Source organism: Dama dama, chromosome 4 (assembly GCF_033118175.1).
Source record: "Dama dama isolate Ldn47 chromosome 4, ASM3311817v1, whole genome shotgun sequence".
Lineage (NCBI taxonomy): Eukaryota > Metazoa > Chordata > Mammalia > Artiodactyla > Cervidae > Dama > Dama dama.
Window position 1 is genome coordinate 47,947,519 of NC_083684.1, and position 12,476 is coordinate 47,959,994.

Genomic DNA, 12,476 nt, shown 5'->3' on the forward strand with positions numbered 1-12,476 from the left:
GCCCAAATAGCATCCTGTTATTTCACTGGGGCCTATCTTCCCAAAGCTTCAAGACTACCAGATTATAGCCCTCCGGCTACGTGACCATCCCTTCAGAGAATTTTTTCATTGGTCAGGTATAAGATGGACTCTCTTTTCCCTTTAATAAATTTCCTTTTCTTGCCTGACCGCCCTGCTCGCTCTGTTTTTCTCTGCACTCACCTTACCCCTGTCACAGGCAAATTTGTAGAATCAGAAGGTAAAATGGTTCAAGGTCTGGAGGAAGAGGGGATTGGGAGTTGTTAATTATAGGGCATAGTTTCAGTTTTACAAAATGAAAAGCATACTAGAGATTGTACAAGGTCAATGTATTTAACACTACTGAACTGTACATTTAAAATTGGTTAGAATGGTAAATGACGTATTATATTTAGCCACAACTGAGAAAACAAGCATGACACATGGGAGCTGACATCCCCCCAACAGGAACCAGCGTCTCCAGGCCCGAGGCACACAATCTTACTGCCAGAGAATTCACCCCAGGACAGCCCTGAGTGTGCCATGTGTGTGTGTTTGTGTGTGAGCATGTTTCTGTGTGTGTTGGGAGTGTCCCCACAGTTCACACCACATTTCATAGCTCCTGCACCAACCTCTGAGGAAAGAAAGTGAAAGTGAAAGTCACTCAGTCTTGCCTGACTCTTTGTGACCCCATGGACCATACAGTCCATGGAATTATCCAGACCAGAATGATGGAGTGAGTAGCCGTTCCCTTCTCCAGGGGATCTTCCCGACCCGGGAATCAAACCTGGGTTCCCTGCATTGAAGGCGGATTCTTTACCAACTGAGCTATCAGGGAAGCCAGACCTATCTGATTCCCAACTTCAGCCTCCCAAGTTTATTTTAACTTGGCTTCTCCATGCAGGATGACCAGTGAGTCTCTGTTTGCTCCAGTCCCGCCCTCAATCCATTTTCAGTGTACAATTTAACATTTTTGAACAAATTTAAGAATTATGGGCCTTCATCGGGGGTTCAGTGATTAAGACTCGGGCTTCTACTGCAAGGGGCACAGGTTCCATCCCTAGTTGGGGAACTAAATTCCCACGTGAATCTAGCCTGCTAGCTTAATGTTTTCTAGAAGACGAGTTTGTCCGACCCAAGGGGTAGACAAAACTCTGGTGACAGCTGAAGAAAACAAAATTGTGCAACCATCACTGCCGTCCAGTTTCAGCACATTTTCCATCATTCCACTTAGTCTATCTAAGCGCCCGGATCCTTATCCGCCAATGGAGATAACAAGAGCCTAGCACGTTATAGCGGAGAAGGCAATGGCACCCCACTCCAGTACTCTTGCCTGGAAAATCCCGTGGACAGAGGAGCCTGGTAGGCTGCAGTCCATGGGGTCGCGAAGAGTCGGACATGACTGAGCGACTTCACTTTCACTTTTCACTTTTATGCATTGGAGAAGGAAATGGCAACCCACTCCAATGTTCTTGCCTGGAGAATCCCAGGGACGGGGTCGCACAGAGTCGGACACGACTGAAGTGACTTAGCAGCAGCACGTTATAGGCTCAACAAATTTTACCTACAGTTATAGTTGTTGATGGTAGCCTGTTTCTAGGTTACTATCTTTTCCCACACACAGCCGGATCTTAACCCTGCCGGCGCCCACGCCCGCTGAGCACGCGCTTGCAGCTGGGAGCAAGGACGGAGTTCGCGAAGTGTCGGCGCAGCAGTTCTGCACTACGTTCCACAGCCTGCGATCGCGGATTCGGGCTTCTCCCCAGGCCCTAGCTGGGGCGGGCGGTGAGGCTCTGGGCTGGATTGGTGATGCCTGGGCGCTGCGGGCGCCTGCGCACTGGGGAGGGCGGCGCGCGCGCAGAGGGACTGCCGGCGTTCCCTCGGAGTGAGTCGGTGCGTGTTCGCGGCTGCTCGCCCGGGACGGCCGCAGCATGGCGGAGCAGGAGCTCGAGGCGCTGAGGAAGCAGAGGCTGGCCGAGCTGCAGGCGAAGCACGGGGTGAGCGAGCCCGACACCCGCCCAGCCCGTGCCCTGCTGGGCGCCGCCCTCACCCGAGGTAGAGGGCGCGGCCCCCGGCTGAGGCTCCAGGCGTCGCTGCCCCGGTGCCGAGGACCCCGCCTCCGCCCGCGGCGGCCTTCTGGTAGCCTCCGAGCCATCTCGGCCCCTCTGCCCGTCGCCTGGGGGCTCGGGCGGCCAGCGAACCACGTGCTGCCCCGGGCTGGTCGGGCGCGGGCCGGTCGGCGGCCGGGAGTCGGTCTCTCACCCGGCCGGCCGTCTTGGGTCCCGAGCAGAATGCTCAGCTTCTCCGGTCTCTCGGTGCCCTTAGCTAATGGACCTAGCCTACTTGACTACTGTTCCAGCCGAATGTTGTTTAGAATACAGTTGGTTCGACCCTAGGGGTCGACAGACATCTTCTGAGGGGTCTTCCCTGGGCCAGGTGCTGAGGGTACAGCGGGGAACATCGCCTGACGGAGTTGACAGTCCTGAGGAGAGCCAGGCGTGAGCACTAACCCCTTAGGTGAAACGTCCAACTAATGACTCTGCTGTGAGGAGACCCCGAGTGAAGTGTTAGGGATGGAGCCGGATAGCCTGCAAGGGAGCGTTGTTTGATCATCAGCGTCCCCAATACCGAAGCACATTTTCTTTTCCAGAAATTATTCTTATCTCGTAAAATACGGTTTCGTAAGAGGGGACTTTTCGCCCTAATGCCTGTTTGTATTCTAAGACATTCTGTTAGCTTGAGACTTTAGAAGTTCATCAAAACGTGGTAGTAAGTGGAAACTTATCTTTTTACTTCTGTGAGGCCCAGCTTTTAATTATTTTGTAAGCCCATCTCTACCACTGCAGGTACCAGAAACAAAATAAAATAGTTCCTTTTTTTTATTCCCCCTCTGTGAAATTTCTAAAAGATAAAATTGTTTTTTCAGGATCCTGGCGATGCAGCACAACAGGAAGCAAAGCACAGGTATGGGCTGGAACTCTGAATGTAGAGGCCCCCCCTCCACTTTTTTTTAATTAAGAAATAATTGACAACATTAGTCTCCAGTGTACAGCATACTGATTCCATATTTGTTTATATTGTGAAGTGACTACCACAGTAAGTGGTTAACATCCATCACCACACATAATTACAAATTTTTTTTCTTGTGATGAGAACTTTTAAGATTTACTCTCAGCAACTTTCAATACTATTGACTATATACAATTCAATACTCTTTAAGTATAGTCACCACCCACTCTATATATTACATATAACATCCCCATGTCTTATTTATAACTGGAAGTTTGTGCTTTTGACAGCCTTCACCCGCTTTGCCCACCTCCTGTTCTGCCACTAACCTCCTGCTCTGTTCTCTATGTCTGTAGGAACTCTGAACTCTTTGAAGGGTGGTTTCACCTGTTTTTCTTTTTAACTTTAGTTATATTCATAGGTGTGTGAATCTTAAAGTTCTTCCTGGCATAGGGATTTTTCCAGACCCATCGCTATTTTGTTAATTAAGCATGTACGGAACCCCGCAGAACTTACTGCTTTGTATTGCAATTTCTGACTGATGTTTCTCTGCTAAACTGTGATTACCTTAAGATAAGCATAATAATAGGACTACCTCATAGGGGTGTTGTGAGGATTGCAGGGGTACAGAGGGCACGCAGCCCACTCCAGGATTCTTGCCTGAAGAATCCCATGGACAGAGGAGCCTGGCAGGCTATAGTCCATAGGGTCGCAAAGAGTCGGAGGTGACTGAAGTGACTGAGCACATATGCACAAGAAATATTAACTGTTTTTCCTATTCTCAAAGTTATTTTATCTCATCACGTGGCAGAGCACCTCACACTTGGCAGGTTTATTAGTTACCCCATCATGTTACCTTTTTTCCCTAACTGGTAAAAAAACACAAAAGGTAAAATTTACCTTCTTAACTACTTCTGAGTGTATCATTCAGTTGTATTAACTGTATTCTCATTGTTTTACAACACATATCTAGAACTTTTTCATCTTACAAACCTGAAAGTATACCTATTAAACAACTCCCTATCCCTCCCTGCCCCCAAACTACCTTTTATTTTTGCCTGGCACAGCACACACACAGCATGTGTGATTGTAGTTCCCCAACCAGGGGTGGAACTCATGCCTCCTGCGTAGTAAGTGCAGTCTTAACCACTGGACTGCCAGGGAAGTCCCCCATTCTACCTTTTAACTCATTGATTGATCCATCAAATACTTACTGAGCACCTGCTCTGGGTCAGGCATTGTGCTGTGTCTACAGAAATATGCAAGATGGAGAAGGTTCCTTCCCTTCTGTATGTAGCTCACATTAGAGGGAAAGACAGATTGGTAAGCACCTGGGATAGTGCTAAGAAGAAAATAAATCTACTACATGAACTTCACTGATTCTGAAGATGTGAATTTTTCTTCACATTTTAACATATCTGAAATTCAGATGTGTCGCATAATTGATCACTCTTCTTCTGGATTCTTCCAAAGAGGATTTTCCTTTACTTCTGCCATCGCTTGGGTCATTTCTAACCTTCAGTTCAGTTCAGTCGCTCAGCCGTGTCCGACTCTTTGCAACCCCATGAACCGCAGCACGTGAGGCCCCCCTGTCCATCACCAACTCCCGGAGTTTACTCAAACTCATGCCCATCGAGTCGGTGATGCCATCCAGCCATCTCATCCTTCGTCCCCTTCTCCTCCTGCCCCCAATCCCTCCTAGCATCAGGGTCTTTTCCAGTGAGTCAACTCTTCATATGAGGTGGCCAAAGTATTGGAATTTCAGCTTCAGCATCAGTCCTTCCAATGAATACCCAGGACTGATCTCCTTTAGGATGGACTGGTTGGGTCTCCTTGCAGTCCAAGGGACTCTCAAGAGTCTTCTCCAACACCACAGTTCAAAAGCATCGATTGTTCAGCCCTCAGCTTTCTTCACAGTCCAACTCTCACATCCATACATGACCACTGGAAAAACCATAGCCTTGACTAGATGGACCTTTGTTGGCAAAGAAATGTCTCTGCTTTTTAATATGCTGTCTAGGTTGGTCATAGCTTTCCTTCCAAGGAGTAAGCGTCTTTTAATTTCATGGCTGCAATCACCATCTGCAGTGATTTTGGAGCCCAAAAAAATGAAGTCTGGTACTGTTTCCACTGTCTCCCCATCTATTTGCCATGAGGTATTGGGACCAGATGCCATGATCTTAGTTTTCTGAATGTTAAGCTTTAAGCCAACTTTTTCACTCTCCTCTTTCACTTTCAAGAGGCTTTTTAGTTCCTCTTCACTCTCTGCCATAAGGGTGGTGTCATCTGCATATCTGAAGTTATTGATATTTCTCCTGGCAATCTTGATTCCAGCTTGTGCTTCTTCCAGCCCAGCATTTCTCATGATGTACTCTGCATATAAGTTAAATAAGCAGGGTGACAGTATACAGCCTTGACGTACTCCTTTTCCTATTTGGAACCAGTCTGTTGTTCCATGTCCAGTTCCAACCATTGCTTCCTGACCTGCATATAGGTTTCTCAAGAGGCAGGTCAGGTGGTCTGGTATTCCCATCTCTTTCAGAATTCTCCACAGTTTATTGTGATCCACACAGTCGAAGGCTTTTCTAACCTTAGACCTCTTAAAATTCTCTGCTTGATGTTCTTTCCCTGCCTCCACCCTGCTACCAGAAGGAATTCAGACAGCAAACCTACAAGGCTAAAGCTTGAAGTCAAGAGACACTTTTTTCCTTTCTCCACTCAGGGCTGAGATTGATGAATACACACTTTGCTTTCTGCATAATGTTTTATTTCTTGTTTCCCTTGTACAGAGGATTCAGCTTTCTAATTCAGCCAAAGAATCTCTGCTTTTTTCTGTGTTAAGTTCATATTAACTTCCTTGAAGGGCTTCATTTGAAAAGCTATCTGCTTTAAAAAAATTTGAAATCACTGTCCTGTGAATACTAAGTAGTTCCTGCCTGGATAGGTGGGAAGGTGCAAGGATAGAAACGGGTGTAATTGTAACTCCCCTCCCAACCCAAAACTAGAACTGAGAATCTTAAAACGTGGAATCTCTTCATACCTTGGCCACCGTTACCTGTGTCTCCTTAACGTGGTCTCCATGAACCTCAGCTTCTTTATCTCTAAGAAAATTACACAGATTAATCATTCGTCTGTGTATTTGCCTGAAATCTCACTACTAATTTCTAGCCCTTCTCACACACTGGGTACTTAATAAATGTCTATAATGGTGGTTGAACTGAAACTCGCTTCTGAATTGGGAAACTGTAAAGTTTTATCTTTCAAACTCGCAAAATATAAAACTGGTTTTTGAGTAAGAATGGACTTGTTGTATCTTTCTGTGTTCAGTAGGAATGCTGGCAGCTTGGTTCTAATTTTGCTTGACCTGTTTTTGTTGTAGGGAAGCAGAAATGAGAAACAGTATCTTAGCCCAAGTTCTGGATCAGTCAGCCCGGGCCCGGTGTAAGCATCTTCAGCTTTCTTTATAAAACTGGCTTGAGTTATTTGAATAGGGAGATGTATGTGAAATAATTATTATCTCCAGATTAAATACTTGTTTAACCTAAAAGCATGTGAGATACAGATTATTTGTAAGAAGTGTTAGGTTTATAAACTTAAAGAAACATACTTAAGTTGTTATTAAAAGTTCCAGCTCCATTCTCTCCTGCTATTGAAATGATCTCCAAGTGCGTGTAGTGAGCCCTCCATTTTTATAGAGTCAGAACCCACAGATACAGAGGACTGATGGTAGTACACCATTTTATATAAGGGACCTGAGCATCTTCAGATTTTGGCATCTGCAGGGAGTCCTAGAACCAGTCCTTTCAGATTCCAAGGGACGACTGTATTTGGTAAAATTTATTGGAAATAACTCTTCAATCAAGTCAGTCACAAAATACTGCTAGCAGTTGACTCAGGTGATGGGGGCTCTGCTTTATTGTCCAGGCAGGTCTTGGAGATATTTTGGCTTTGGTTGCAGACCACCACAATAAGCAAGTCATACAGATTTTTTGGCTTTCCAGTGCATATAAAAGTTTTATAGTCTGTTAAGTTCAATAGCATTATGTCTTTAAAAAAAAAAAGTATACATACCTTAATTTAAAAATACCTTATTGCTAAAAAATGCTAATCATCATCTGAGTCCTCAGCAAGTCACGATTTTTGTTTTTCAATAATAACATCAAAGATCATTGATTACAGATCACCATAATATATATAAGAATAACAATAGAAAGTTTGAAATGTTGTGAAAATTACCAAAATGTGACACAAAGACATGAAGTGAGCACATACTGTCAGGAAAATAGTGCCAGTAGACTTGCTCAAAGCAGGGATGTAGGATGTCACAGACCCCCATTTGTGGAAACTGCTGTATCTATGAAGCTCAGTAAAATGAGATACCTGTATTCTCCATTTGTGTTGTGTTTTTCATCACAAAAAATAAAAAGAAAACCGTAAGAAAAAAAATTAAATGAGCCAACATTATCTTCTGTATTATAACTTGAAGCCCAGCTTAGAAGAGGCAGCCCTGGGTGGCTCACCATGATTATATATGCATAGTAATACAGAAATTCGCAAGGACGGGTTGCTTTTTTGAGGGCTTCCCTGGTGGCTCAAGCGGTAAAGAATCCGCCTGCAGTGCAGGATCCACAGGAAATGCAGGTTCAATCCCTGGGTCAGGAAAATCCCCTGGAGGAGGAAATGGCAGCCCACTCCAGTATTCTTGCCTAGAGAATCCCATGGACAGGGGAGCCTGAATCCATGGGGTCGCAAAGAGTTAGACATGACTGAAGCGACTTAGCATGCATGCCTGCAATATAGAAATTGCTCTTCATGGAACAGTCATGGTTTTGCTTTGTTTTTAAAGCATGGAGCTTAGAATCTGAGTCCCCGAGTTTAATCTTGGTTCACCACTGCCTCTCTGTAGTCTTGACTAAGGTTGACAAAACTGAACTGTAGTTTCCTCATTTTTAAGAGTAACAATAGCATCTGCCTTATCTACCTTGCTGGTCTCAAGACATGAATAAGTCTTAAGTGCTTTAGACATGTCAGTATTTAGTCTCAAGGAATAAGTGCATTTAATCAAGTGCATTTAGTTCTGACTTCTTTTTGTGCATGTTTGTGTGTGTGTGTTTATATATATAATTTTTTTTTCCCTTTCTTCTTTTTAGTAAGTAACTTAGCACTTGTAAAGCCTGAGAAAACTAAAGCAGTAGAGAATTACCTTATACAGATGGCACGGTATGGACAACTAAGTGGGAAGGTAAGCTTGAGGCAGTTTTAATCTGTTGTTACCTACTTTATCAAAATGTATCCTCAGAAGGTCAGTTTCATCCCTTTCTGGTTACAGAATTCTTGTTGAAGCAGTTTTTAAAGGAGAGAATAATTGTGTCTACCGTAGATCCTAAAAGATACTCTGTTTTCTAAAATCCTCTGCTGCTTTCCTTTTCTGACATTGCTCTGGAACCAGTAAATATTAGGGTCAGATAGCCTAAATTGCTTCTACAGTGGAAACAAGGTTTGTCAGCAATACTAATTAAAATTGGGAAAGTTATGCTTGTTTTGCAAATGAAGAAGTGCTAAATTTCCGAGTTATTCTGTGCATTGCCGTATTGCCATGGAGGATATTTTCTGGCAATACTGCTCTTCGTTCAAGATCCAGACGAGCCCCACCAGCACTGGGGAGCCCTCTGCCGCCACCACATCCTGCAGAGATCAACCTGCCCTGAACCCTTTATACTGAGAACGTGTGTGGAGGGGTGACAGCGGCTTCATTTTTTTTGAGTGACTCGTCGCCTGCTTTTAAGCTTCTCAAGGTCTCGGTGCAGAGGCGGAGTATCTCTGTCCCTTTCACTTAACACAGTGATGTAGGTGGTTGTCATTGTCTGCTAGTGGTAATGAAGGGGTTCTTAAATAGCTGTTAACCTTGGATTTTTCGAGGAAGCTAACTGATGGATACTTTTCCTTCCTGAAATGAAGCCCAGCAGAGCAGATTTTAAGTGCAGCTTAAACCGAGAATTACAGCCAGTGGTTTCAGCCAGCTGTCCCATTCTCCTTCCTTCTTGACCTCTACCTCCACACCCTGGAAGGATTGAAACGATTCAGTTGGCTAAGGTCAGTTCTTTGTTTTAACAAAGCACTGTTTTTCTCTTTGATTATCCTAGGTGTCAGAACAAGGTTTAATAGAAATCCTCGAAAAAGTAAGCCAACAAACAGAAAAGAAAACAACAGTTAAAGTAAGTTTCCCCCAAAGCATACGACAAAAGAAAGATTGATATTTTAAATAAGTGTTACATCTGCATGTAGCGTGTCAAACATCTTAGCCCATAGACATTTTTGTTTTACAACACAGGGAAGTTTGGGGAGAAAGTTGCATACATTGAGGGTCTGATTTTCAAGGCTCTTCTGTTGGTCTGAAACACTTAAGTTATTTTAAACACAGAAATGTCTTTTCTGTAGTAGGTAGGAATTTGTTTTCTCAGAAAATCTGAGTTATGTTTTATGAAACATGATACTCGTTTAATTTCCCCCCCAGTTCAACAGAAGAAAAGTAATGGACTCTGATGAAGATGACGATTACTGAATTTGTCTAGAGACTGGAACTTAACGAAATAACTCTAGGACAGATAATACTTGGCAGACGTTAAGATCTGGTGGTGTGTTTACTTCGTTTATTGTCTATATACCTTTTAAAAATAAACTTGTTATGCAAACTAGAACAATTTGGACAAAGTTGTTTTTCTACCGTAGAGAAATGAGCAGAAGATCTGCATTTTAAAATTTTTGTCCTTTCCTATCAAAAGCTTTTGAACATGTGTAGCAGCATGAATATATCCTTCATACTTGCGACATTAGTGTTAAGTGGGAAAATGACCATAGCAGAAGTAGCAGCTGCTCCAACATCTTCAGTGAGAAGAAAAGAGCAGCGTCTGTCACATCATAGGTGTTAAGACTCATGGATTAAGCTGAGTAGTTTTAGTATTTCTAAGACATAGGTTCTGAAAGCAGGTAAGACCTTTTTCTTCCTGCAGATAGTCCTTACATTTAATGTAGGAAAATTCCTAACTCTGATTTCATTTATAATCTGCTTTTCAAAGCATTGAGATTAACTCATCTAACAAATATTACCCATACCACCTCTGTAACTGGAGGATATGTCCATTGGAAAAAAATTAACAAAATAACTGAGACATACTGGTAATAATACTTAAACCCAGGTAAACATGTTTTTAAGAGAAATTATTTTTAATGATTAAAATCCAGTTGAAACAGTTTAGCAGTTAACCATTGTGGCAGAAATGTTCTGGGTCTTCACTGATAGGGTTGCAGGTAACTTAAAGCAAGTGTCATCTTTTCTCCTTTATTCCCACCAGGTTATGAAAAACTGTGCTTGTAACTTAAAATCATAAATGTGACTCTCAAGTGAGCTGTTCGGTGTAACTTTTATCTTAGTCCTGGGGGGACCCAGCTCCAGAGGAAGTGCATAACATTTAATGAGCTCAGTAGGATTAATAGCAGGAAAAGTGATGGAAAATGTGATTTATAGTCCCAGTCTCTAGCTAGAGATATACACACTGCTGATATATTTCTAAATTATACTTGAGATTTTACAATATTTCAGACTTAAAATTTAGTGAAGTCAGTGTTATAATACATGTCTAGTATTCCTGAGTAAACAAATAAATGAGTAGAGCCATTAAGGACATCAAAAAGAGCTCAGAGGAACAGTAAATCACCAAAGTAAAATCTGATCAAGGATTTTGAAAAAATAATCCCAGTTAACAGGTAAATTTTACATAGAAACACTGGGAGACTAGACAGCTCTGAGCAAGTTTGCTACATGCTTTCTCTTACAAAATAACCACTGTTACGGCAGCTGTTGAGGTGAATTTGCGGAAGGACGGTAAACCTCCCCTCATTCAGAGACACTCGAGAACAGAAAGTGACTGAGGACAGAAATTCTTGATGACATTGGCGGGTGGGGGCTGGTTATTTTCACCTTTCTGATTTAACTGACAATACTCTGAATTCAAAACAGTCTCATACAAAATAGGAATTTTGTCATTACCAATTTCTGAATTGTCAAATTTAGTTTTATTTATTTATTTATTTTTATGTATTCTTAAATTACTAACTCCTTCAAATACAATTTAAAATTTTATTGTATCCTTGGAATATAGAAACTACAAAATCAAGGCCCACCCAATAATTTCCCCAGGGTAACATTTTCTCCTCTCAACCAATATAATGGACAATCTTGTGGTATAAAGAAAAACACTTCCCAACACTAAAAATGACTTGGAGCTCAGTGATACATCATGGCTCCAAATTTAGTTTTAGTTGAGAAAGTAATTAGAAACACATGTGTTTTTAAAAATAATTGAGGTATTGCTTCAGATTGCTCACCCTGCTGGTTACCAGAATAGCTCAAGAGGAAACTTGTCCCCCAGGGTTGAGAGTCCCCTTCATGGTATTTCTATTTCCAGGTGAAGAGCACACCCAGCTGGAAACAGGTGCCACTGCCAGCCGGGCCCTGACCCCAGCTCTGACCGTGTAAGCAAATTAGCCCCCTTATCTCCGTAAACCTCCTCCCTTGACATTCCTACCGGCTAGGGCAGTTGTTAGAATGATGGAGGGTATATGTGAAAGTTTGGCTTTTTTAATATCTCTTTTTTTTTTAAGCACAGTATGGTTGCTTTACAGTGCTGTGTTTCTGCTACACAGCAAAGTGAGTCAGCTGTATGTGTACATGTATCTCCTCCCTCGTGAGGCGCTCTCCCACGGCCCCCCTCAGCTCTCTAGGTCATTACTGAGCTGAGCAGCTCCCCACTAGGTATATGTATTTTACACACAGCAGTGCCTATATCAGCGCTACTCTCCCAATTAGTCCCACCCTCTCCCCCGTGCCAGGTCTACAAGTCCATTCTTTTACACCTGCGTCTCTCTTCCTGCCCTGCAGATAGGTTCACGGTAGGTTTTCAAAACTATTGTCCCACCCCCAAAAGTAGGTGGTTTAAAATGTATGTACTGTATCTTGGACAGGACTGTGCTAAAAAACTGCAGTGCCAAGTCTCTTACTCAGGATGCTAGAAAAGCACAGCAACTTAAGCCAATAAGGTGGTTTTGTTTAAAAGTGGGGCTGAGAAGGAAAAATAGAAGAAACTTCCAAAGCAACCGTGCTTATTTGCTGTTTGGGCTAAGGAGCTGTATTATATTCAGTTTGTTCTTCTGATGCTAAAAGAAATGAAAATACCTTTGTGGGGGCCCTAGGCACTGTGCTGACTGGACTAGGTCAGCAGCCCTGGATAATCTGCTCCAAATAACCCAGTTCACACGTTTCAGTCACACTTCTATCTCTAGCTGAAAAATAAAATGTATATCTATCCAGTGGGAGAAGATGATTCCCCATACCAAGCACATGTTTGTAGCAGCAAGGCTGAGAAACATACCACCATAGGAGAACAAACTAAAAAAAGGACACCATGACACAC

At 42.9% G+C, this 12,476-nt stretch overlaps 1 protein-coding gene across 1 annotated transcript; it reads left to right on the top strand.

The window, feature by feature from the left end:
* The first annotated feature begins 1,824 nt into the window (after nucleotides 1–1,824).
* PDCD5 (programmed cell death 5) lies at nucleotides 1,825–9,707 on the top strand. The gene is made up of 6 exons (XM_061138931.1): nucleotides 1,825–1,994; nucleotides 2,924–2,961; nucleotides 6,386–6,447; nucleotides 8,157–8,248; nucleotides 9,150–9,221; nucleotides 9,521–9,707. Exons 1-6 carry the CDS (start codon nucleotides 1,929–1,931, stop codon nucleotides 9,566–9,568), a joined length of 378 nt encoding a protein of 125 aa, XP_060994914.1. The 5' UTR covers nucleotides 1,825–1,928; the 3' UTR covers nucleotides 9,569–9,707.
* Nucleotides 9,708–12,476: the final 2,769 nt, after the last annotated feature.